The sequence below is a fragment of the Hyalella azteca genome, unplaced genomic scaffold (genome assembly GCF_000764305.2).
Source record: "Hyalella azteca isolate HAZT.00-mixed unplaced genomic scaffold, Hazt_2.0.2 contig7133, whole genome shotgun sequence".
Lineage (NCBI taxonomy): Eukaryota > Metazoa > Arthropoda > Malacostraca > Amphipoda > Hyalellidae > Hyalella > Hyalella azteca.
The window spans coordinates 80,942-108,263 of NW_025937263.1; the positions used below are offsets into that span (position 1 = coordinate 80,942).

The following is a 27,322-nucleotide window of genomic DNA, read 5'->3' on the forward strand; positions in this document are numbered from 1 at the left end:
AATGAGAACAAACCTATGGAATCAAAGAAGCCTTGAGCACAATTTCCCGAAAAAACGTACTGATGAAATAAGCACTAAAAAAATTAAGCTTATATATGTAGGCTTCACGACGTCTGCCTGCTTTAGGCCAATGCCAATGAGTGGTTAACTTTCACTAAAGTGACAGTTTTTCCTCTTTCCTACATTTAAGTTAACAATTAATATACCCGCCAAAAGATTCATTCGCCAAAAAATTATTAATACGGAGTTTCGTTGAATAATTCCCTCTAAATTCATCGTTGAGATTTCGATAGTGAATTCATAGAACTCCATTTGAACGCTTTTTGTGTTTATTGGAAGATGAAAACAGAAAAAATGTGAGTTCCATGCACACATATTTCTGCATCTGTAACTACGAAACGTATAAATGTTTAACTGCATTCACAGCCTCACGAAAATCCAGGTCAAGGACGTCGCGAATTTAACCGAGTTTCCCTACATATCGCCTCCGTCATTTGCAGTTCGGTATATCATGCATGCACTGCTCCGAATAATCAAGTTAATATCCAGCGCGTGACTGGACGAGCTATAATCTCTGGACAGTCGGGACAGCCCTCGATCTGGATGAGGTCAGCTCAGCAATCGCAGGTGTTACATCTGGTCGCTCGACTTGTAACGCTGCATGATTTCTAAGCAATTTAAGATAAGGTAGTGTAATATGCAACTTCGAAATTAAATTGCGTATCCATTCGTAAAAATTGCATATACTTTGAATTGCATATTCATACCTTCATATCCTTTGAAGCACAATTTTGTACCGAGATGATGAGCCTCCTTATGACACGTTTAGATTAAAATAGAGAATATTAATATTGAATGATGAAAGACTTGAGGCCGCTGAATTTTATTTGGCTTTATAATGTCGAAAAAGAACAAAGCTGCATCTTGTATTGTAGTTACATGGAAAACGGCTCTCCCAAAGGTGAGAACTTATGCTTCCGGCTGGAAATTAGTTAATTCAAGCTTCAAATGGGCAAACAAAATGAAATCTAAATTATGCAATTGCCTTGCATCTTAGAGTTACTCAAGCGTAGTCGTTCTATATAGGAGCCACGAAAATAAGCACCATGCAAAATACATGAAGTCACTGTATTATTTCGACGTGATCTAATCTCCCTATTGTAATATAGGAATACAATTCAGGATTATAAGTGCTGTAGCCCCAGCACTCGAAAGAAATCAACTTTTATTAAACTAAAACTTATTCCAATAGAAAAAATATGACTAATTCTGTGATGATAAACTTATATTAATGACGGATTAGCTTGACGGTAGAAGTAAGATGGACACAAAACTCGCACCTGCTAATTTCAAGTCCCGTCTGCATAAGAGCGGTTGCGATCCAATAGGCAATAGCCGCAGTTAGTGCACAATCCCACCGACCTCAACTTATTTAATAGGCAGACTCGGTTGAGTGAGCACCGAGCAGACCATGATTGTATGACGCTGCAGCTACTGCAACTGCCTGGTGGCAGTCATAAAGAAAGTATGCCACAAGTGTTTGATGCCAGAGATAATGCCACAAGTGTTTGAGGAGTGGGATTATATTACAGGTGCAGATGGAAGGTCAAAAGATTCGTTGATGAAACAATTTTAAAAGATGGCCTTGGTTAAGCGATAGAACGAAAAAAATTGTTTTTGCCACATTATGCAGCATAATACCTAATGAAAATTCTATTCAAAATAATAAAGTTAATCAAAAATTGCAGTAATATCGTCAAGCATCAACATTTAAATTGACCAGAAACCGAAACCCAACGCAGGAGATCTCTGTAGTCGCACCACGCAGCCCCGTCAGTATTAATCAGACTCCATTGCAAGACCATAAAACCGGTGATTAATTCGACGAGGATTCTTTCAGCCTCGTAAGTTTGTAATTCAAGGGCGAGTATAACATTGTTCAGCCGACGTATTGAGCAAGGTTAATAGAGCGGACACGGCTGGCAAGGCAATGCCAGCCCTTCTATTTAGCGAGCTGCATGGAACCTCAAGCCAGGCTTGCTCCACACAGCAAGAAGAGATGCATTGAGAAAAATCAACGAGATTTTTTTACAAAAAATATAACTCAGTACTCACTGCAGAGAGTGACAGAGAGCGCATTTTCTCGTCGACGAAAACTTGAGGTCACGGACGGACGAACAGACGGACGGACGGACAGACAGACAGACGGACTTGGCGAGCACAATAGTGCATTTTTTCCCATAAATGAGAAAATGCGCTAAAAAGCGATGTTTTTCTGCCCTACAAAATTTTGCTAGCTATATATGATGTTTATTTTTTGGGGGTGAGCTGTAAATACTGGAAATTTAACGGATTCTGCAAGTTGACAAGTCAACATTAATTTATTTGCTATAGCATCAACTATTTTTCTAGATAAAATGTTGCTCAGCACGTTCTCCACAGCCAAGGCAATAGAGGAATTTCTAGTTAAAAATTGTTCAATCATTTACAAAAGATTTTCTATCACGAAAGTACTTTCAATCCATCTTCTTTCCTCCTGATACAATGAAAATCTTTCGGGATAAATGGTGTTCACACACAATTTACCTAACTTTCCATACCTAATTAACCAAGGAAAACCTTATTACCACCCATTATAATTAACTATTTTCACAGTGTAAAAAAAATTACACATCGGATGAAAAAGTACGGATGACAACGCAAAATGGATGACAAACGCTGCATGGATGACAAATGCTGCATGGATGGCAAACGCTGCATGGATGGCAAACGCTGCATGGATGACAAACGCTGCATGGATGACAAACACTGCATGGATGGCAAACGCTGCATGGATGACAAACGCTGCATGGATGACAAACGCTGCATGGATGGCAGACACTGCATGGATGGCAAACACTGCATGGATGGCAAACGCTGCATGGATGGCAAACACTGCATATGGATGCATGGCAAACGCTGCATGGATGGCAAACACTGCATGGATGGCAAACGCTGCATGGATGGCAAACGCTGCATGGATGGCAAACGCTGCATGGATGGCAAACGCTGCGTGGATGGCAAACGCTGCATGGATGGCAAACGCTGCATGGATGGCAAACGCTGCATGGGTGGCAAACGCTGCATGGATGGCAAACGCTGCATGGGTGGCAAACGCTGCATGGATGACAAACACTGCGTGGATGACAAACACTGCACGGCAAGGAAGGCCAGCGATGATTGTGATGACAACAAACGTGTTGACGTTTGCCATCAAAGTTGTTTTTGCGCGAGCCCTCGTTAGGATGAGTGTTCCTTGTAGGTCTGTGAACTTTAGCTTCACAAGTCAACGAACACTTGCAAGGAACACTGAATAACTGACAAATGTGTGGGAGCACTAAAAAGCTTGCGTACGCGCGGTAACGTAAAACTGCTTGCGTAGACATGGGAGCGTAAACTGCTCGCGTACACGCGGGAGCGTAAATTACTGCTTGCGTATATACACGCGGGAACGTAAAACTGCTCGCGTACACGCGGGAGCGTAAACTGCTTGCGTACACGCGGGAGCGTAAAACTGCTTGCGTACACGCGGTGGTGACCACAACACAGTAAAAATTTTATGTTATTTAATGTTATGAGTTAATTACGAGATTAGAATTCATCAAGATCGATGTACGACACGAATTTCTATCACATTCGACTGGAGACTCTTCTGAATGACCTTGAATTCACAGAAAATGCATTGCGCACTATTGGATGTTCGATAACTGTAATAAAAAGACAACCTCCGGCGGGACTCGAACCCGCAATCCCTGGCTTAGGAGGCCAATGCCTTATCCATTAGGCCACGGAGGCGACATAACTGCAGGCGTAATGCATCCTGCCGACTCAGCGAAATAGTATATTGAGAAAAACAATAATTTACTAATATTTCTCATATAATCATTAGTTGATATTACTCGTTACTTTTTAAAAACAGAAACTTTTAAAATTACAATACATGAGTAACATTATACTCATTACTCATTTGTTACGCATCAGTAAGGTTTTCATTCAAACTATAATGTATGATTTATCAACGCATCAATCAGGTTATGAACTCTCAATCGTTCGCAATCTAAAAGACAATTAACACAAGTTTCAACAACTTGACGTGTAACTAGCATAAGAACATCCCGTAATGCCAACGATGTCAAATTTAACATATGATCTCACACCAACAACAGAGACATTTTTAGCGCATTTTCTCATTTATGAAAAAAATGCACTATTGTGCTCGCCATGTCCGTCCGTCTGTCTGTCTGTCCGTCTGACTGTCCGTCCGTCTGTCTGTCTGTCCGTCTGACTGTCCGTCCGTGACTTCATGTTTTCGTCTACGAGAAAATGCGCTCTCTGGCACTCACTACAGTGAGTACCGTACTGAGTTATTTCTTTTAACCTTGTACGAGTCATCTTGACCCAGTTTAGCCAGGCAAAAGGACCTATAATAATTACATGCAGAAATTTTACCACTGTTTGAACAACATTATCCATTCATTCTTCAGAGGGCCAGCCATTAATTCTTCATTCCTCCAGCCAACCGTCGGGCTATATGGGCAGCACCATATGCAGAAGCCCCGACATGAATGCGTAGCCGCGAAACCCCTTCGTTGTGGAGAAAAAAGTCTGTTGGCGTCGGTAGGTCAACACAACAGCACTGATAACCAGCTGAGTGTTCACGTCCTGGCCAAGTGATGAATGCCGGCATGAATGTCAGGACTACAGGTCGATGCAAGTAAACACCGACATCAATAGAAACAAACTAACACGCACACACACACACACACACACACACACACACACACATACACACACAAACAGGCAAAGGGCCAGCAAACGAATTTGCCCACGGCAATAACAAGGAATATGATAGGTTATTATCCATACGCAGCGTGAACATAAGTAAATAATTAGTTTCATTGTTGTTCATTCTCAACGGATATATAACTAGATAATATTTTTCATCATTATTCATATAAAGCGTACATACAACGGAATAATTTGTTCCATTATTATTAATTCTTAACTTAAATATAATATGTTTAATTATTGATGTGCAGTATTAATATAACTAGATACCGGATTGGTTCATTATAATTGGCATGCAACGTGACTGAAACTGTCGGAAGCCACACTCTAGATAAATATGAAAATAGGTTCACCTTTTAGAAGTATTTAAAAATTCGTATTTTAGGCAGGAAATCCTCGCTTCATTTTAACCCCTTTTCTCCAAGCCGTAACCCTATACCTCGGGTACAGGAACAGCATTTATTACGGTTGATGAATCCGTTAACAAGGAGAGCATGCCTGCATACGTGGTAACAAGCTTATGAACTGACAGTAAAATAGAAGAACATTTCATATAAAGTTTTCGTTTGAAATTCGTTTACAACGTAACTTTCGAAGAAAAATTTGTAGATGAAAGACGTGCGGCACAAAACGAAAAACACATAAGAGACCAAACACAAGGAGATTTTGATGCCGAACTAGTCTTTGTGGGTAACACTTCTGGGATTTATCACCATTTATTGTTTTATTCACGCAATGGAACAACAATTCTAGGTGAAAAAAGCGCTTTCCTCAGAAAGTATTTTGAAACATTTATCAATTCATTTCCTGAACGGCAATATATCAAGTGACTTTACAGTCGATGCAAGAGGAACATTCACGACTTCGTCAGCCAAGAACAACAGACTATATATACATGAATGCAATTCCATACGCAACACAGCACTTTTACTATAAAAAACACGCGTCATACTTTATAAACCTGACACTAAAACCCCAATCGAATGGCTAAATCGTCAACTTGGATACGACTGTTAATGTACATCAATCCATCCAAAGAAAAATGTGCCCTCTGTCTTGCTTCGCAACACAAGCATCGGTAGCTTCAGGTCAAGTTCATTTCAAATTCTCGGCACAAGCGCAACAAGAAAACACAAGCCACGTAACTTTGGTTATAAGAGGGAGCAAAAATTGTTTTGTTTACTCCTGGGTTAGCTTATGTCGGCCACGCAGACATGCGTTCAAATCCATGCTAAGCATCCGTGTACGTCCAATTAATGCACAAAAATAACTTGGCTCATACGAATAGCACAATTAAAAAGTAGGCATAGCATATTATTCGTACGTTGCATTGTTAGAAGCAACAATGAACAATTAAGAACATTATCGCATTATGAACGTGTTTCTCCACACACCACATTGAATGCGTCGTTAATCACAAGAGCTCGCGTGTTCGCCAAAACATATTTGATTAGCAGAATAATCAACAATTCACAGGTTAATAACTAGCCATATTCCTACAACTCACCGATAACATACTTCTAATTTACAATGAAATGAAATATTGTAATTTATTTTATTGAAGCCTGGATATGCAATGTACTTTGAAGGTCGGTACATTGTAACCAATTCAACATTCTGGGTAAAATTTTAGCGGCAAACAAATTGCGTACAAGGTCGACTAGTGTCTTACAGTAGATGACTGGCAGACTTTCCGATATCACAAGTCGTGATAATGTCACAGGTGCGTAACAGGTTTGTCAGAAACAGAGAACGCAATCGGCAAGACCTAATTCTTTTGCAAGCCAAGAGTCTGTCAGGGCATCGATATAAAAAATTAGATCAGTACTCACTGCAGTGAGTGACAGAGAGCGCATTTTCTCGTACGTCAGTGAAGTCACGGACGGACATGACAAGCACAATAGCGCTTTTTTTCCATAAATGAGAAAATGCGCTAAAAAGGCACGTCAAACTCGCGTTCATCACATAATTAAAGAGTGGACAGGATACGAATTCTTCACTACAGGATTAGGATTACTTATTGTACTACTAGGGTGCATAAAATTGTAATACTGATTAGATCTCAAAAAATTATGTATTAGGTAAATAATAATGAATAGTAGTGTATGACAGGCAATGAAATGATCATGAATTAATTATGAAATAAAATAGTCTGAGGTTCCTTAAGATGACAAGTTATTCAAAACATGTTAACATATTGAAATATTCAATTCAAAACTACCTAAAATATTTGAACGCAATTTGGGACCATTTTACTGTCCTACTTGCGCAGTTTCTCTATCAGTTGACTTGAATGAAAATAAACTAACTCCAAGTTATGAGAAATTGTTGGAGTATAGAAAGCGTGCCGGCTGGCGAGTCGAGGAGTGAAGCGGGAGTCGAATGTGAGTCGGATTTACGGCTATGCAATTATTGCAGGGAATATTGCCTCTGAGGGACGTGTATTGCTGGTGAGGGCTAATGCAGGGAAGGGGGGCTTGCTGCCCAAGAGGGGAGAGTGAGGGCGGTGTTGAACACGACTCCACGCGCACCACACGACTCCACGCGCACCACACGACTCTACGCGCACCACACGACTCTACGCGCACCACACGACTCTACGCGCACCACACGACTCTACGCGCACCACACGACACCACGCGCACCACACGACTTCACGCGCACCACACGACTCCACGCGCACCACGCGCACCACGCGCATCGCACGACTCCACTCAACGATTGAATTCAGATTTTGAATGCCTATAATTTTCTGTTACAGATACTATTACATTTCTTCGTGTACTGTGTGAGGTCTCATATTATACGTCGTGACAGATGTGAGGTTTCATGCATTGTGTTACATTCTGCGAAGTTGTGCGCTGTACAATGTGATGCTAATAATGACACGTCATATGTAAACTAAGCCATATAGTATATTATAAGACGAATTATAGAGATTTAGTGACCGCGCTTTAGGCGGCCTGGGCAGCAGCGTCGCCGCGAGGCCGCTCGGTTCTGCCTCAGCCAGAACACCTGTGCTGCTTTAAGCGAACTGCAGCTGCAGCAGCTGTGCAGTGCTGCAGCTGTGCAGTGCTGCAGCTGTGCAGTGCTGCAGCTGTGCAGTGCATGCTGCAGCTGTGCAGTGCTGCAGCTGTGCAGTGCTGCAGCTGTGCAGTGCTGCAGCTGTGCAGTGCATGCTGCAGCTGTGCAGTGCTGCAGCTGTGCAGTGCTGCAGCTGTGCAGTGCTGCAGCTGTGCAGAACGACATCTCATGCGTACTGGAGTTGAGAAAATAAATCGCTTGGACAATCATAGACCTGGTAGGAATAGCACAGTAGAAATCAGACCAAATATATTAGTTTAAATATGCATGAGATGAGATGCAGTGAGTAGCGACTTCGAGACCTCATAATTCTGTGAATGTTCTGCGATGTCGAGAATCGGCGACAGGCCTACGGCCTAATAAACGCTGAACCGCTATTATTATTATTACTATTATCATTATTATTATTACTATAATATATTATATTACACGGTCGCGAGAGACCGTGGGAAGGTGGAATGTATACAGGGCACTGGCAATCAAGATTGATGCGAGCAATAGAAGCCATCCGTCACTATTTGCCCAACACGTCTACGGGACGGCGAGGTAATTCCCAACATTGAATTTCCATGAGGAAGATCTGACGTGTTGATGATACGCGATGTAATTTGAAAACCTTCAAAATGACTACCTACGGTGTTCTTAAAGCATCCGATCATGGCGATCTGAAAGACTGAAACAAATTCCATTCAAATTTCAAGTCGTAATCAAAATATGGCATTTAAAACAGGCAAAAAATGTTCAGAAATGAGATGGATTTACATATGCTTGTTCTACGATAAATTGACTTTTGCGACGTTAAGTAGTATAAAGAAGTGGTAACGAGAGGCTACAGCCCGGCTAGCTCAGTCCGTAAACACTAGACAATGAGACTCTTGCTTTCGAGGCCGTGGTATCAAGATCCACGTTGAGAGCAATTTTTTAACCGGTAATAAAATTGTACCTAAGCATGGACACATTCCATAAACGCTCTCTCACCTAAGGACACAATACCTAATAGGTTTTACTTCAAAGGTTAATAAATTTATTCACATTTTAGTTCACAGCTCAAAATAATCGCCCAACGTGGGGCTCGAACCCACGACCCCGAGATTAAGAGTCTCGTGCTCTACCGACTGAGCTAGCCGGGCTTGTTGCCAAAAGTACAATGTTAACATGATATTTAAGACAGAATATATGTTTCATCAATAATTTCACCTTGAAACATGAGCGCTCAGTGGCTGAAGTAACTTTTATAGATCGGCACCATGGACAGTTAAATTTCTACGACACCGCCATGCAGCATTGTTGCACCGTAGTTGCCGCCTATTAATAATTTCGGCATACACATCAAAGTTCTACATCATACATAAAATGATGAATGTTGAGTATCGATTCATATCAAGAATGTTCACTTTATTTAAATAATTAAGATTGATATTCGATTAAAATGATGAAGTGTAGTTTCAATGCAAATGAAGATGTATGTAGAGTTTCAATTAAAAAGATAATGAATATCTTGATTCACTTCTGACAATAATCAAATTAGAAATAAAATTTAAATGATGAACGCTGCGTAGAATTTTACAAATGTGCCATGTCTAATCTCAAGCTTCAAATCTAAATGTCAAATTTAAAATTTTCTCAGGAATGATTTTGAGTTTATTATTTCGATCGAAATTAAGTCGAATTTCAAGTTTCTACTGAAAAGATGAATGGGTTCATTTACGGTGATTGAAATGTATCAAGTGTACGTCTATGGCATACGTAATGTTGGTTAAGCTTCACGTCGAGGTTAACGTTTAAAGTTTGCTTCATCCCACGCTATGTTGGTTAATTAAGCTTCACGTCGAGGTAAACGTTTACCGTTTGCCGCATCCCACGCAATGTTGGTGAAGCTTTGTGTGAAGGTAAATGTTTACCAAGTGTTGGGCGCCGATGCTACAGCAAACTCCTCGTGTAGCGCATGTTGCTTCTCTATGCACATCACAGCGACGTAAGACAGCAGGAAGAGCGGGGCAGAGAGGGGGGGGAGGTTATCACGTTTATTTCGAGCCCGTAGAGCACGTGTCAAGTCTGCATGGATAAGACCTTTTGTGCTGACTGGGCAGGCAGGGAGGCCTTACCACCAAAATAGCTTCTTTTTAATTAATCACGCTTTGACGTAAGGTCTTAATGTTTTAAGCGCATATTAAGCACGAGGATAACGAAGCGAGTAATTGAAATTAATACTTTAATCAGAAAGTGATCATTTCCAACATCCTATAAATTAAATTTTAAAATTGCAGTCTTGCATTTTCTGCATTTGTTGTGAATTTATTGACCCACTCTGCACTATAGAGCAAGCCCGGCTAGCTCAGTCGGTAGAGCACGAGACTCTTAATCTCGGGGTCGTGGGTTCGAGCCCCACGTTGGGCGAAAACATTTTGATCAGATTGGCCCCGTCTGACATTCATCGATCATCCTTTCCAACAAGCGATGAAAATTTTCAACTAAAGATTGGCACAGATCAAATCCGTTTCTAGCCGTATATATGCCATGCCGTATATGTGTCATGCCGTATATATGACATGCCGTATATATGCCATGCCGTATATATGCCATGCCGAGTATGCTATAATTGAAAATTTTCGGACTTACTGGAGAAACTAAGACAGGAACTTGAATGTCGACATGCATCACTTATTACCTTGAGATTAATTCAAAAATTACAATGAAAATGTAGGCGAAATCAAGAATGAATATTAAAAAAGTCATTTATACGCTAATTTGTTGGTAACAATTCTCGCAATTGAGCCCAAGTTTAGAAAATTGAGCCTGAATTAATATCATCCTACATAAAGTGAGAGCATCATTAAAAGAACTACTCCACTTGGATAAAGCAGCAAACAATAATTAAGCGATCGTAAAAATGCAAACGTATCGACATGAAGTTTTTACTCACCTGCAAACGGACGACGGTTGAAGAAGAGTGAAGATAACTCGCCGTTGAAAGATGAAACTATGAAATTGTGAACGGAGCACCGCTAGGAGAAGATGGTCCGGTGACGTATCAACGCTTTGTCAACAGAGATCGCTCGTGGGCCGATGCTTGATCCCCAAATCAACCCTAGAACGATGCACAAAGTCTACCCACTGTTCAACGAGTCCGCGGGACAAGTTAATGTAAATTACCAATGGAACGAGATCAGAATTTTTCTACACTAAATTAAATCCGTCAGCTCCCAAGTTCTCCACTTAACAGGTCACTATTTCAAATGTTTCGAGTTCATTTTTTTCCAAGTTCATGTATAAATAAAAAAATGTCAATCACTGCACACTCACAATTAATACCTGCAAAAAACAAGTTTTTAGAGTATTTATAAAAACCTGAAATTCTACAGTGTTTTAACACATGCATCGAAATAATAGAACATAGTATTGTCTAATAGCAACAAACCTTATCACAAAGCTTTTACAACGCAAACTACTTAAGAGATGGTTTGGCGTAGAAATTACAATAATGATAATAATATGAATAATAAATAATTAAATAATTACACAATATCATATTGTTTCTATATGTACTCGTATTAATAGTCTGTTTAAATAGCTAGTTCACCAAGAATTTAAAAGCAAAAAACGTCGAGCAAATTCAACATATCTTCATTGAAAACATTTTGGAGGCGACCTCGATGAGAAAAATTCGATGTTTAACCCCAGCTGGAAAAGCCATCAAGTTTAGAGCGCAGAGCCATCTACACAAGAATTCAAATACTCAAGCTGTAATTGGCAATTATATGTCACATAGGTATTTGCTTCATAAAATTAGTTCCCCTAGAAGCGCTTTCACCATTTGAGTGGCGCAGGCACAATACAGGAATTCCGTTGATAGCGACTGTGGGACGTTAGTGTAACATTCAAAATATAAATTATATGCCCTCAACATAAATTATTTTTATAGAAGCAGTTTTTTCAAGCCCCGACTTACTTATAATGGACAAATATTACGATAATATCAAGTCGATGAATGGGTAATATTCATTACACTACCAGTGACAAAAAAATGCAGCGTTTCAGTTGCAGACAAGCAATGAAGTTTCACAACGTTCATCAATAATTAAATTTGACCGTAGTTGAAATAAATAACGTAAAATATGAACAAGACTATGCCAGTGAACTCGGCGTTCACCTTATCTCGAGTGTTAGATAAGGATTCGACATAGATAGCGCTGATAAAACTGATGTTGACGCGTTACTCTCAGAAACGTTTCGAAGCAAATAAGCTTTAAATTTCTTCCGGGAGTCTACGAAATATGAATGTTATTTTCAGCTCCATTATGAGAATATTACTTGCAACAAAATTCCGCAATGCACCACCATGCGAGCGTGCACCGCGACAATCATTTTACAGGATTTGCAGACTTTGCGTTAGAGAAAGACTAGCACGGTCGGAGTAAACGTTCAGTGCGCTCGCATCAACATGCAGTGGCCATGTGAATACTTTATGACCTAAGAAAAAGTACAGCTCTGGGATGCTATTCGCTGTCCCTTCATTTCTTTCCCAGCTTATATATCAGTGGCTTCGACTTCCCTGTAAACATGCAGCATAAAGATAGTATCACTTTGACAGCCCACAGACGATGCTCGTTGTCATCATTTTCGTATAGTAATTATTCATAGTCAAAAATCAGTCTTGGTAATTGTAATATTTTGAATCGTAAATAATAAACATAATAAATAAATAAAGTGAATTTGGAAGCCTTTGACGGTTAAATTTATTCCCAAACTCTGATAATTATTTTGGAGTTTAGAATGAATCGTCAAGCTTTATCGAGAACAAGTGTCCGCTGTTACCGGACAGCTGCTGGAACATGCCTCGAGATTTTGGATTCATGCCAGCCTGAAGCCTAGCCGAGACACTCTGAGTGTACCAACACGTGTCTTCCCGTCTCGGAACATCAGACGGTATTGGCGATGGAATGAAATGAAGGCTAGCGTTACATGCTTGATGCAGTTTCACCGTTAATGCACTTAGTCCTTCGCTAGGAATTTGTACCTCCTGCTTTTTACAAAACGACTGCATCAAGCTTCAGCATTATTTTATTCGCATCTAACGCCACTTCGACAGCAAGAAGTATCAACCCAAACATTGCACTCCGATCGAACATAAACGACAGGAGAACTAAAACATTCGATTTTTGTAGAAAAATAAGAGTAATGAGATACGAGACACGACTGTTTCCAGGAAGCGAAGGCTTGCGCAAACTGAGAAATTCCTGGAACCTAGCTGGTGAGCGACTCGCGCAGTAGGATGAATAATGTAGTTGCAATATCGAAAATAAATAATGCAATGAATATAATTAAACTTAAGCAGGACGATTTGGCTTACAATGAATTCAGTGTTAGACTATACCAGCACGATTTATTGAAAATTATTTGGTTAATAAATAAGAAATCTAGTATCAAAAAAAGCCACAAGGGGACAAGAGCTATGGTAACAAAAAAGGCACGATCAACGACAGTAGAAAAGTCCTGGAACGCAACCCTTCCACCAAATATCAAACCCTTCTTTTGACCTACAGATCTAAGGAACGGTCGCAGCTTTGAAGCGATTCTGAGACCATGTCCATAAAGAATACGTTATGCTTTATTAACTCGTATAATTTAGATTTGTGCAGAAAGCTTCAAAATATTACTTCGCAGCTAAGTGAGCCTCAAACATCTGGATTTCTAGAAGCTTGTCATTCCTTACCAATACTACCAACAAATGCCAATGAATGCACTATAAATATATTCAACTCATTTTGAACGAAGTGCACATTCGATAGTTCGGAACAAAAAACAGGAGTCTTAAGATTTGGATCAATAAAAGTTTAAAGCTATTGATTAAATTATCAACTCATTTAATTTTCATCCAAAATTAAAATTTCGGCGTTTCTTGATGTGAAGTTTGCATGCATCGTCGCTTAAGATTGTAGATAATATTAAATAAACCCAATTTTCCGTAAAGGCATAACAATTTTATGCAGAAATTTCAATGATGCACAAGAAGGTTTAATAAGTCGTTTACAACAAATCACTTAGCTGAAAAATCAATAACCAACCCATTATTTGATAAAAAAAACTTTCATCACGTCCAAAGTGTCAATAAGCAAAATTTCTAGAGCCACAAAGACTTGAAAAGGACTAGAGCCGCAAGGACTAGTCGGAGTCTCATTATTTCCGCACATTTGTTGCGCGATCTCAGCACGCGCGTTTCTCAAACAGCAACGAGCTGCACAGACCACATGTGCAATATTCTTCGCGTATGTTTCACCAACAGGAACGATACGCTCAAACAAGAAAGGGTTGGTTGCTGCAAGGACAAACACGAAAGATAGGGTTAGTTGTAGCAGTGACAAACACGAAAGAAATGGTTAGTTATTGCAGTGATAAACACGAATGAAAGGATTAGTTGTAGCGGTGACAAACACGAAAGAAATGATTAGTTTTGCAGTAACAAACACGAATGAAAGGGTTAGTTGTAGCAATGACCAGCACGAATGAAAGGATTAGTTGTAGCGGTGACAAACACGAAAGAAAGGGTTAGTTGTAGCGGTGACAAACACGAAAGAAAGGGTTAGTTGTAGCGGTGACAAACACGAAAGAAAGGGTTATAGTTGTTGCAGTGAAGAGACGCATGTGCCTAGTGAGACTCTTACAAAGCGAGGCCTAAAAATCACAGCCTCAAGCTCAGCATTTGACAGTCTTCCCGACAGGAGCTGTCTCTTAGTACTCGCTAAGAAACTTCCAAAAATTCAGTCGATTTTTACAAATTTTACAGTGGTTGCTGAGATCAATGTGTAAACAATCGAACAATCTTTCACAAAATTAAACATGATGCCAAAAAAAGTTCTACACATTTATTTTCACAGTCGCTTTTTAAAATGCCTCTTAAACCGCAAAACTCTCATGGCAATTAAACTCCGTGGTTAGAACACAATACCAGACAATTGAAAAAAGCATCCATGATAAAACCTTCGAGAGCGCATCAAAGCGTGCAGAACAAGTTGCCTGGCTTACACAAGAATCATTCCTTTATTGCACGGGATAGGAACAGACACTTCCCTTTTTAGGTCAAGCCTTCATAATTGCGCTGACCGCCTTGTTAGGAGAGCAGGCTCTTAGTACGGCTCGGGTTCCTGTACGTCTTCTGCCCTGCGAGGAAGATCTTATTTTTGCATTATAGAGTGTACACAAAAAATAGAGGCTCATAATTCTATACAAGTTAGATAAAATACGGACGCTATTCCAAGTTGCAAAAAAGGCACGATGATTGAAATTGAGGATATAGAACTTTTAGGCTTGCGTATAAAAATCCGCTTGTGTGGCTTCGAATTGAAAAGCTCGAACAATCAAGTTCGTGAATTACAGCAAATGTAATTACAATACCAATACTATAAACATAATTAGAGGATTGTATTTGTGTCAATTCTAAAACATGCGCTACCTACCTAAGACTTAGAATGACCGCAAGTCTAAAATCAACCTAGTTTTTCATGCATGATAGTATTATAGTATGACCCAAATGAGCCATCTGCAAAGTGGTCAAGTAGATTGAAGCAGATGAAGATCAAAACCAATCAATTAGTGAAGAAGAACATTATTATTTCGGCCGCTGGTTTGGTTTCCAATTTTCATAGCTGGCGCTTTTTTATTTCCAATGTAACAAATCGATAGGGCAAAGAGTAAACAAGAAATCTTGGCAAGTCGTGCGCATATCGCTTGACTGGAGCTGGAGGTCAGGGACGGTATCTCCAAATGAGGCGTGCAGCAAAAACTGGCTGTAGGAGGAAGAACCTCCGCAACACACAGGAGCGTCTAGGCGACGATGTCTAGCTGACAATTATTGGCCAACTAGAGCAATCGTGGTCAGACATGTACGATCGCCAGACTATTTAAAGTGAGACATGTACGATCGCCAGACTATATAAAGAACTTATTTGCGCCAGTAGGTGTGCATTAATTGCGTGCTGGTACGGCCAGTTGAATAATTTAATCAACAAGAAAGTCCTGAATAATGGCTACATTGGAAGGCTTGCTGAAGCATCACTCACAGACCCATTCAATCTCAGTATATAGGGTAAGTTTTCAATGCATAACAATACAATATTAGGATTCCAAATGAGTACATTCAGAATTTAATTCAACAGAACTAAATCATTTCTGCAGAAAATATGGTAATATTTCAGACGTGATCGAACTCAACTGGAATATCCAAGATTGACGTTTAGAGCGGGTCCGTATTTCTGAATTCTATCCACGATCTTGAGTTATAATCATAACTAAGATAGGTTTAAAATTGTTTGTACAAGATTTGCATCATAAAAGCTTTTCAATGTCGGTGCGGTGTAACAAGTGGTCGCTTTTGTCCGATGTATTAACGACACCTGTTAAGAAAAAATTTTCACAAGAGTTGGCGATTTCTAGAATGGCGCTACACGTCAAATTCCGGTTCGCTCTACCGCCGCCTTTCAAGACTCGTTCATTAGCGGTCGTCGCAGTAGGGGACAAATGAAGCAACTCAGCCAGCCGTTTACCAGCCAAAAAAAAATCCCAACTTCATCTCGCTTCAAATTTGCATCTGCGGTGAATGTGGTGATTGTATTTGAAGAGCGTAAAATGGTGGAACTGAGTAACATCTCTACAAAATAAAGGTCAAGCAATCCAATCCATTACAAAGTCGCTACATGCTTGCGACTAGCGCCGCAAACACGTGTGTTTTGATCAATCATATGCCATGAATAATAGGGGGTTTTTGTGCAGACATGAAAGATTGCTGTGGGCAGTCAAATATCTGTCGAAAAAATTGGCGAACATCTGGCAAATTATACTTGCCAGACAAGGCGAATACCTACTCGTGACATAGATATTGACTAGCCAGCAGTGAACAACCTTGGTAATTAGAGACCAAGGCCAGGCTCAAATGCTACGTTAAATATGCTAAGTTCAAAGTTCAGCTGAATAATAATTCTGAACAAATCAAATTAAGAGATTCAACCTCGAACAAAGCTGAGTACGTGTTTAACTTGGGATAGTTCCGTTCTATTTGCATATAAGTGCAATTTGCAAGCCCGTGTTCACTAAAAATTTAGTGCCTAGAACAAAAATATAGCAAGAAAAACAATACGTTGCAGAACATACATCTTTTCGAATTCATTTCCTCGTTGACATTATCGGCGCATCCATGGCAAAAAAAGGCGGACCATTCTCCATATAAGACCGATTACAAGTATTCTGTATACTTTCACATTGCTTAACATGCAAATTTTTATGGGAGAAATGAAACACCATAGATATTTAAATTTTGAGTAGAGCAAATAAAATTATAATTTCATACCACATCTTGCATCATGAAGGGGAACATGTTTCGGATGGGGCGAGGGAACATATGTTGCATGGGAGGGGAAAAACTCGCTACATACATAGGGAGGTAGAACAGATCTTGCGACATCTTCCCCAGCGCGCTGTGCACATTCATGTCTGCTGCTGGAGGAGGTTTTTTTTAATCCAAGTTTATTCTGTCGGATATTATAGGAAGCAGTTGAGAAATTCGAGGACACAGACGCAGCTGGTCACATTATTTCCTGAACTTAAACATATCAACTATTAGACACCAAGAAGTAAACCCCCAATTCACAGATGGTTGGTTAATGTAATAATGTGCTAGTCAAAGTACCGTATTATCGCGCTTTTTTTGTAGCACTAAGCTGCACGAGTTGCAGCATTGAATTGGCAGAGATGTAAATACCATTTGACACGAATGTGAGTCATCCAATGAAGGCTGCGACATGTTCATGCTAGGCATAAACATAATTGCGTAGCGAACCCAAGAAATTGGACTCGGAGAGACAAGGCTTCTCTGTACGGAAGCGGCCTGTAACTCTGAAACTCGCAATTCCGCATTGACGAAAGAGGATTTTTTGCCCATATAAACGAACTATTTTTATTATTTGATTCCAAGTGACAGACTAGCAAATTATATTCGGCTTCGAGTGATGGTTTCAAAAATCAGAACGCTCCTGATGATCCTGAATATGCTTGATGGGAACGTTGGTCATGCAACGATCATCAAGATTCGATCATACGGTGTAATATGAAGGTACACCAAAAAATTACGACATGCGTTGAAGGCAATTACAATACTGCGAAGCTGCAATCGCTCTCACATCCCGTCCGCATAACGAGGTTACCGAGAGGTTGAGCAGCTCCTGACATCCATTATTTATACCACGAACAACGTGACGAGACTGGCAAATGAAAGGATACACGAGAGGATGGCCAATGGTTGAGAAACATGGCTCCTCTTCCTGCCAACGCACGTGTGTGCTTGTCACATGCTGTCACGAAGCTCAAGATGAAAATAGCCAAGTTGTTGTGGCACAGAGCCCTTTTGTTTCCAAGGTATTTCAAGAAATGGCATAAAATAGCTTGCCTCATGCCAGTGAGAATGCCTCAACACCAAAGTTCGTCGCGTATCATGTGTCACTTTTCCCGGGTTCAGACTATCATAAGTATCATTTAAAATAATATTCAGTAGGAAGAACGAATGTCCATTAACATTGATAACGATATAAAAGGGGTAGGCATAATTGCTTCAAAACCTTGAAAATGATTTTACATTATCAGTGATAAAATATTCGAACAATTACTATGGTAAGAGCTGGGTTATTGATCACAATAACAGATGAACTCATAAATAAAATTAAATCTTTAAAGACGTATATCAATAGCCTAAATCGTACAGTATCGGCAATGCTCAGTAATTCAATTTAACCACAAAACTAGTAACTTACTTCCCATGAACTTATACCACAAAGAGTTCATCAATTAATCAGATTGCCATTTAGCGCTACTCAATAACTACTATACGAATCATCACATGTCATTCCATGCTACTAGTCACAAAGAATAAATTAACCAAGTCCCCAAAATGATACCATCATATAAAAACGCAGCAATACAAATAGTCAAGGCCAACTGACAACTTATCAATAAAATATCGGCTGACGCGACCTTCTGTTAAGAGGTTTCAGACTTTCAGTAAAGAAAGTATCGGTAACTCGACCTTTAATTTAGGTTGTAATATAGGTAATATCGGACAATGCGACCGAGAGCGGTTAATTAATTTCATTAGGTACGATCCCACAGCCGGTACTATGACATAGGCAACCCAAGGCATAAAGAACAGCATGAGCACCAAGATAAAAGTCGTGGGAATAGCAGTGCCACCCGATAACCTAATATCATTCTTCTTAGTGCCGACCGGCTGGGACTAGGTTAAAGTTTATAATCGCATTTCCCGATTAACGTTCTCTGGCAGATTCCCACCAGACTGACGTTTCTCTCTTGATATCGAGTTCCCTCAGGTCTTTAGTTCTCTTACGTGGCATCGTGACTAACCACGAAATATTACAGTATAAGGTGCGCCTGTAAGGATATTCTCTCCAGAACCACTTTAGGAACTGACACCGCCGATATAATATCTTTAGTCATTAACCTGGCCAGCACCGTGTTCCTGCCCTCTGCAGCATCGATGAAGCATTGAGAAATAATTAGAAGCGTCGTTGTCGTTGAGTTAGGTTAACAATTACTATCAAATACTTCCAGATTTCAAGAAAATTTTCATAAAATATCAATACGGAATTTTACATATAGGTACTCCATTTACTGAGGTTAAGTGAGCTGTGATTAACCTAACCTTCGTGGATAAGGAATTAAGATTCAAATACCAATGCAAAATTTTTAATAAAAATCGTAGTTACACCAAAGTTCTAGAAATTTCTTCCAATTCGTTTGATGGTGACATGAATATCATCAGGATAATCGATAATAGAGTTCCAGATACATAATTAAAGTAAACATCCGTTGATTAGCATCCAATACAATATACTAACTAACAACCCGCATAGGTGTACTCATTGATGGATGATACATAGCATCTGTTCTCAGGGAAATGAAGAAGTTGCGTTAAGAGTTTCTAGCAATTATAAACAGCGGTACACAATGCCAGATTTATAACACTCACAGTCACAGGTAGGACTATGACAATGAATCTCAACCCGGCATGTTGTTCGCGTGCGCCAATGCACGCTTAGTCACAATACTAAATACAGTATTACTAGGATGTAAAGAGGCTTAAAGTGAGTTAAACACACACTTTCAAGGACCGTTTTCTCAATACTTAATACACAGCTTAGAAACATCTCCAAGAATTTCTGAGATTACAATTTTTAACAGTTTTAAATTCACATAATAATGGGCAAAAAATGTATTAGAAACAGTCATTGCAACAAAAAGGGTTCACTATCAAATGCTTTATTTTGTTGTTCAGATATATGGTATTACTATTGGCATTTGGCAGTAGTGTCATACCAATACCTTGGCATTCACAATCACAGATTCTGCGAATCTCCTGTTGCACAATCCTTGTGATTTTTGCAGCGCTCAATTAGGTTCGGACTCGGAGTGCTAGGTACCTACGTATTAGTTGAAGTAAGATTAAGAGGTCGATTTGCAGCAAACGCATATCTCATTCTTACTTTAGTAGTCAACAAAGATCACATTTAATGAGAACTTCACTAAAAAATGACCACTTCATTTGCTTGTCTAAAGATGGACGAAATCCAGAAGTTTCTTTGTCACCAGCTATCCAATTAGCAAAGAGCTGGGCATACTATGTTATTTGTAAACCTAAGAGCATCTGCTCAAATCATAATTACGATCATTCAAGTTTTACTACGAAAAGTCAGATTTTGAATTGAGATTTCTAAATGTATTACCGACTGATGGAAGAGGGTCTCGACTCTCGGTTGATAGTTGCAACTGAGTGTTAGCAAAGGAGCTAAGGCAACTTTCGTTATCGAACGAAGTTAAAGTAGACTTTCGCAACCAAAACTCAGGAGTAAATAACACAACTTTTACAGATAAAGGCACACGTCACACAGCGACCACCAATAAAGCCATTGCTCTGACTAGATGAAGCCAAGCCATCGGATGCTATCTGTTAGTTGATAAAGAAGAACTACTAGAAGCTCAGTGTCTGCAAGAGCGCACTCCGACACATCCTCACTCGATCATGGCTCGCGCACAGCTGTTTAGTCCACGGCGCATGCCTCCATTCGCCCTTCAATTGCATGGTCTGGAACGAAGAATACTTCTGGTGGAGGGCCGAAGTGCCAACTATTCTTCACTTACATTGCAAGGGCAGAATATTTTTGTAGAACGTGCTATAGAAAGCAACTGAATTGTGTGAATGTCAAATAGTTTCAATTTGGTATTGACTCAATTCATCACATGATGATAAGATAAAAGTTAACGTTCCATTATTTACATTCAATATTCCGTATTCGGCATCAATCTACTTAGTTTTGCTTGTGTTCAATTTCATTCATACTTTAAAATTTTTCGCAGCCCAAACATTCGTTTAAACAGAGCAGCAGCGGTGATAGCTACGCCTCATGCTTTTAAATCTATTTGGTATTCTATCCCGATTTGACTCTCTTTCAGAAAAACTCATGTAGAACTTTGATTTAAAATATAACTGTTCGTTTACGGACTTCCACCAGCATCTTCAGAATCAATCTCTCCTAATTTCATATACGTATCCTGAAACGTAACCGTGCATATCTTTTTCATCTTTGTGTCTCATGTGCGGGAACTGGCAGGATCAATTATCTGCGCGTGTGCTTGTTCAGTGCATACAAACATTCCTCGTCTGATTCTCTTAAACATAGGGTAACATGGGGCAGCAAGCCCACTGAGGGTCATGGGCCCATAGCGGGTTTCTCGCTAAGTATGGCAGATATTGGTCCGTGTTCTCTACCGCCGGTCGACAGTTTCACTAGGATGAAATGTACCGATTTACGTTTTGTTAAGTGTTTGCGTTGTTAAGTTATTTGTGAATAACTGTTTCAGCCCAGATAAAAGTTTTTTTGCTGCTAAATAAAACTGTTTTCGATTACTGCAGATGAGGGCTTTTGAAATTACTGTGAAATATATATTGAAATTCATATTTATAGGGATAATTTTGAGATCAAGTTTAGACTATTAGCTTTTAAAATAAAATGTTGACACGATATAAATTGAAATGATACCTAGTGGGGCAACGGGCCCACGCGTGTCACGGGGCAAAGCGCCCATGGGTGAAGTCTTGTGTTATACATCATTAGATTTGTCTCAATGACCATTTCAAAACTATGACCAGCTTTTTGAATTACAAATTACACTTCATATTGCAAGATTTTTTGATTTGCCGCTTCAAGGCAGCAGGTTTAGTTTCTAGTTATGCGTATTTATGACCCCTTATCGAGTTATTGACTCTTGCCTTGCCAAAAGTTGATTTCAGTCAACACCAATGAGCCAGAAGTTGATGAGTTTTTATGGTGTTGGCTGAAATCACGATTAGGTGCAAATTCTCTGCACATAATATCTGAATTATGGACGAAACTGGAACGAAGTATTTTTCTGATCAACTAAATATATTTTTCCTATTCAAGGATTGGTTTTATACGTTTTGACATTTTTTATTGTAAATCCTCAAATCATCATGAATACTAGGCTCAATAGTTAACTACCAAATTACGATGAGATTCGGGTATCCGGCTGCCTAGTTTTCGAAATTTAAGGTTTCATATATTCGTGCAACATTTTAGATATCAAATTGTTTGTCTGATGTGGTTGGTAAAGAATATTCTTTAAATTCTCTGAATAAATTTAAACCGTAAAGGTATTGAGTTCAGTCTCATGTGCAATGTACCGTATATATTCATATACAAGTCGCATTGAAGAATGAATTCCTTCTATTCATCTATGCAGCTCTTTGAAGTCTCAAAACATTACTCTTCTCTTCAATAAAAATAAGAAGAAGATAAACCATTGATTTCAACAAATTTCCATACTTTGAGTGAAACATGGAAACTGAATTTTTATGTTATTTTCGTACTCGCTTTAACGTTACGTTGTTTCAGAAAAGCTTTGTTCTGCAATAACAGTGTTAATAGAGAAGCAAATGTTTGATAGAGAATTTTTAATCTTCCAGGCTTCCATAAATCGAATTTATTGGCTTCGTGTAAATCTACCCTATAATCAAAGTAAATTCTTGAAGCTGCTGGAGACACTTTAATGGAGTAACACTTCAGGATATGGAAAACGCTGTAATAATGCAGATCAAATATAATAAAATATTTCAGAATTTTTAATTTGAAAAGAGCGCGCAATGGCAAATTTCCAATAATCTTGTACCAAGTACAATGCATTTAAGAAAACAATATGATGGCAAAATTACCACATATTAAAGAATACAATAAACTGAAACTCCTACTATTACAAGAATAGCAGTAAGTTCCCAGCTCAATTGGGCAATCACGTTTTACTGGCAGTAACCATCGAGGCATCGACCTCCGCTATAGCAAGGTGTTCCCTCCAGAGCAGGGAACTGGAAAGTCTTGATGGTGCTGCCCCAGCGACACCTCAAACTATAGCAGTGGGTTTTGGCAGGCACGCTTTTGTCCGCGTATGCTCCAGACTGACCCATGTAGTACTGACACTGTTTGTCAAGAGTGATGCTTTGTCCTGGCAAGATCTGGTTAAACGGATAGTAGGTAGGGTTGGTGTTGCTCTTGAGACACGTCGCGAACTCTTTGAAGTAAATAGCTTTCATGGCATCCGAAGAGCATTGCGAAAACCGAAGACTTAAGTATGAATTTGCTATGTAGCTCATCAGATAACCCGCACTCCAAGGACACTTGGCTGACGTACCATCTCCGTCGTGCGGTGCTCCAAGGGTGTGTCCCATTTCATGCGCCGAGTTCAGAACTCCGTAGTAGTATCCGTTGTCTTCAGCCACTCCAGTGTTGGACGCGATTCCAGATGAAATCATACACACACTTCCGACGTAGGCCAATCCAGCGAAGTTTTTCTTCACGACGCCATTCTCTACATCATAAAAATCACGGCCAGACATCAACTGAGCCGCGTCAAAACGATTGATTTTTCCACTTGAAACCTGTGATCCTACGTACTTTCCGAAAAGAGTTAGACTATTACGTATGTGAGAACTTGAAGTAGAAGGAGCATGCATAAAATAGCTGTCAACTGTCACTGATGTAGAAACCCTTATATCCGTCAGTTTTAAATTTATTGTAGCACCTTGCACAGTTTTGAATCTTCGGTTCACCAGATACCAGTAAACTCTGAGGTAAGAATCCAAAGCGCTAACCGAAGAGAAGCGGTTTAGGAGCACCGAGTCAGCGTACACAGTTAGTTCGACCACGTATGATGGGTTTTGTCGCGTGTCTGATATTGGACTATCTGTGCTGTAGATATCTTCTTGGGGGATTTCAGCCGAACTCGTCGCGCAAAATTTACCGCTTGGTCCACCTGATTTGGATGCGATGTACGAATTATTTTGAAAACGCAGTCCTACAAAGTCGGTTAGTGCGCCTTCAAGGTTTCCTTCGCCGGTCAAATAAAATAGCGATCCGGTGTTTTCATCTGAGAAAAAATGATGTTTTTCGGCTTTGGAAGAGACGTTAACCGATTCGATAGTTCCATTTGGTCCCAGAATCAATTCTTGAATGCGTACTGATGGGATTTTCACCTTTTGGAGAATCAAGTTATGGGTTTCTTGGAATGCTTCCACAGTAGCGAAAATTTTGGACTCCGTTGACCTTTCATGATGAATTCTGACCGTCGCTGGACTAAACTCCTGATCTCCTTTTCCTACGGTGAGCAATGCAGACATGACCAACATCAGCCACAAGTGCGATATTCTGTACGATATCCTCATGGGAGGACTGGGTTTGTTGTGCATTTCGTATGAAGAAAATATTATTTTACCCGTTGTGCAGTGTTGCAATGGCTGTGTGTCTTGTCTCAGATTCAAGAGGAAGTGATGCCGACTCGGCCACTGACGCTATTTATACCTCCTGTACGAATTTTTGGAAGTAGTAGATGTGCGCGGCTTTTTCTAAAGAAAGGCGTATTCACACGACAAAGAAAATATATTTCGCAACCACCTGTTGCATTCTTTAAAAAGTGACCAATTCAATTCCGCTACAACAAGCTATTCGAACATTTGGGAATGATTGAGTGACTCGATTAAAGCTTGGTACAATCATTTCAATGATTTGAAAAGCTATACAATAACATATCGAAAAAATTGTTCAGCAGAAATAATACAAACTTTGAAAACAAAAGAAGAAAAATGCACTTTGTGGCCTTCAGAATTTTTTGTATGAATGCGTCAAACACATGTTAGAATGGAAGGGTCATTTCCATAAATTATATATTTCAAAAGAGGCGAAGAGTGAATAACGACTGATACTTGGACGAGTTCAAATCCAGGGCACTATTTCGATGCATGTTCGAGCTTTAACCATAACTCACCTGACTGAAGGAAAACTTTGGAAATTGAAATAAACTATCCTAGGTCGCAAAAGCTATAGTTACGCTGTTTAGAAAACATCATACAATTTTGTATAGATTTAAAAAATCGACATTGAAATGATGTTCCGAATGTTGCTCAATTCGATTACTGGAGGGAGTTCGCCGTTTTCAACTACCACCATTTCAAATTATCTACACATTTAATTAATTAACAGTTTTACGAGTTTAATTAACAGTCCTCGTAAGTTTGTGAGCAGACATGAACACGTTCATTCACCAGAGGATAATTTCACTACGATTTTTGAGGTGTCTCTTAGATCTCCCAAAAATCATTCGAAATTTTATTATTTTTTTTAAGTTATTGAAATTCGTACGAATGAATAGACGCAATTGTATTTGTGATTTATAACTTTCATTTTTCATTCAGCTCTTTGCAAGCCTATAGAACGAAGTTGGTTGGCTCCAATGGATACCGAGGCTACTCGGGTCGTCACCACAAGCTGTAAGGACAGTCGATCACTCAGTTTTAAGGACAGCTCCCAAAGATTTATGATTTAATTTAAGTTAACAAAGACTGGTTGTATGATTAACATATATTAACATATATACAGGCAGCATTATTTTGAAATTTTCTCCATTTTTTTGTAAATAAATAAAATAAATAATAATTACAATTGATAAGCGAAAAAATTATTTAGGGAGCTTTAAAATACTCTAGAAGAGCTTATATTTCCTTAAATAGGCCTAATGACGCACTCCTGTTTACCGAAAAAGTGTAGGGATAAAAGGCTTTTGAATTAATTGACCATCTGCACGCGACCTTTTTTTCTCTTAAAGTTAAATGTTTCGAAATATCAGTTGAGCCAAATTGAGTTACACAAATTTTGTACTCAGTTTTCTTCGTTTCATAAGAAGACACAGCTGGGGAGAGGTCCTAGTTTTTGCGACGCAGACTTTATTTTTGAGTAACTATCTTCAGTTATTAGCCGTTCTCGACACTATAAATCCACATTTGCATCTGCATTAAAATGGTCACTAACAAATTTCAGTTGTAGGGAAGCGGAAAAATGTTCCGCATTTTCACTTAGATAGTTGATCCTAACCAAGTACGAGAAGTATTTGTATAAATGTAAAAAATGAGGCAAGCTCCAAGTTTCATATCTTATTTTGATGGTTGGTTTAGTTAGTAAAACTTAGTACAAATCATTGACAATATCCATCTATACATTGTCCTCCACTCTGACAGGGAGTTCCTTCCAGAGCGGGAACGCCTAATTTGGTAGTCCAGGTGTACGGAGCCTCGAAGTACTTGCACTGCAACTGAAAACAATGATTCTGGGGTTGTATGGTGGTATCGGCGTACGCGTAGGGTTTACCTGTGTATTGCTTGCATTGCTCGTCCAAAGAAAAACGTGAGCCTGGCAAGTTTGGATTAAATGGAATGTTAGTAGAGCTCGAGATAGTCTTCAGACATCCAGCAAAATGAGCGAAGTAAATGTTACAGATAGCTCTTGAGGCACACGTGGAAAACCAAAAATTTCGGTAGGAGTTCTTGATGTAGCTCATGATATATCCATGAGAAAAGGGACAACTCACGGAAGCGCCGACTCCATCATGAGGAGCTCCCAGATTGTGACCGATTTCGTGGGCGGTGATTTGCGTTCCTTGGTAAAAGCCTTTATCCTCTGATAGGCCTGTGTTGTAAGCGCCCAAAAAATTCACCTTGCATACACCAGCCTCGTAAGCCGATCCTGACACTCCGTAGATCGGGCCTGTGATGCCCATCTTGAATAAGTCGCGGCCGGTCATCAAATGAGCTACATCGAATGAGCCAAACGTTGCACTCCCGTAGTGGATCCCCAAGAAGTATTTCAGCTTCTTAATGCTGACGTCGATGTCGGCGTATGTGGCAGAGTCGGCATCCATGAAATTTCGATCGGTAATGGTCGAGGTTGAAATATATATATCAGTTAAAAGTAGGTTTACTCTTGCACACTTAATGGTTGCAAATCTCCTGTTGACC

At 39.5% G+C, this 27,322-nt stretch overlaps 3 protein-coding genes and 3 non-coding genes across 8 annotated transcripts in view; 2 read left to right on the forward strand and 4 right to left on the reverse strand.

Moving 5' to 3' along the window:
* The window catches only part of LOC108679228 (calcium/calmodulin-dependent protein kinase type 1), a 76,167-nt gene extending 64,942 nt beyond the window's left edge, over positions 1-11,225 (reverse strand). For all 3 annotated transcript variants that reach the window (XM_018167828.2, XM_018167826.2, XM_047881138.1), the window contains exon 1: positions 10,835-11,225. The gene's annotated coding sequence lies outside the window, so the exon portion shown is untranslated. The remainder of the gene's footprint in view (positions 1-10,834) is intronic.
* LOC108679218 (fibulin-2-like) lies at positions 2,705-3,283 on the forward strand. Its single transcript, XM_018167817.1, has one exon. The coding sequence runs from the start codon at positions 2,705-2,707 to the stop codon at positions 3,281-3,283; it is 579 nt and encodes a 192-aa protein (XP_018023306.1).
* Trnar-ccu lies at positions 3,762-3,834 on the reverse strand. The gene has a single exon. It is a non-coding gene; the product is annotated as a tRNA-Arg (tRNA).
* On the reverse strand, positions 8,969-9,041 carry Trnak-cuu. The gene has a single exon. It is a non-coding gene; the product is annotated as a tRNA-Lys (tRNA).
* Positions 10,236-10,308, forward strand: Trnak-cuu. The gene has a single exon. It is a non-coding gene; the product is annotated as a tRNA-Lys (tRNA).
* Positions 11,226-23,070: 11,845 nt separating the features above from the next.
* LOC108679226 (venom metalloproteinase antarease-like TtrivMP_A) lies at positions 23,071-24,786 on the reverse strand. Its single transcript, XM_018167824.1, has one exon. The coding sequence runs from the start codon at positions 24,722-24,724 to the stop codon at positions 23,282-23,284; it is 1,443 nt and encodes a 480-aa protein (XP_018023313.1). The 5' UTR covers positions 24,725-24,786; the 3' UTR covers positions 23,071-23,281.
* Positions 24,787-27,322: the final 2,536 nt, after the last annotated feature.

Coding starts and splice junctions, on each gene's coding strand:
- LOC108679226 (XM_018167824.1), bottom strand. CDS start 24,724: ATGCACAACAAACCCAGTCCTCCCATGAGGATATCGTACAGAATATCG.
- LOC108679218 (XM_018167817.1), top strand. CDS start 2,705: ATGGATGACAAACGCTGCATGGATGACAAATGCTGCATGGATGGCAAA.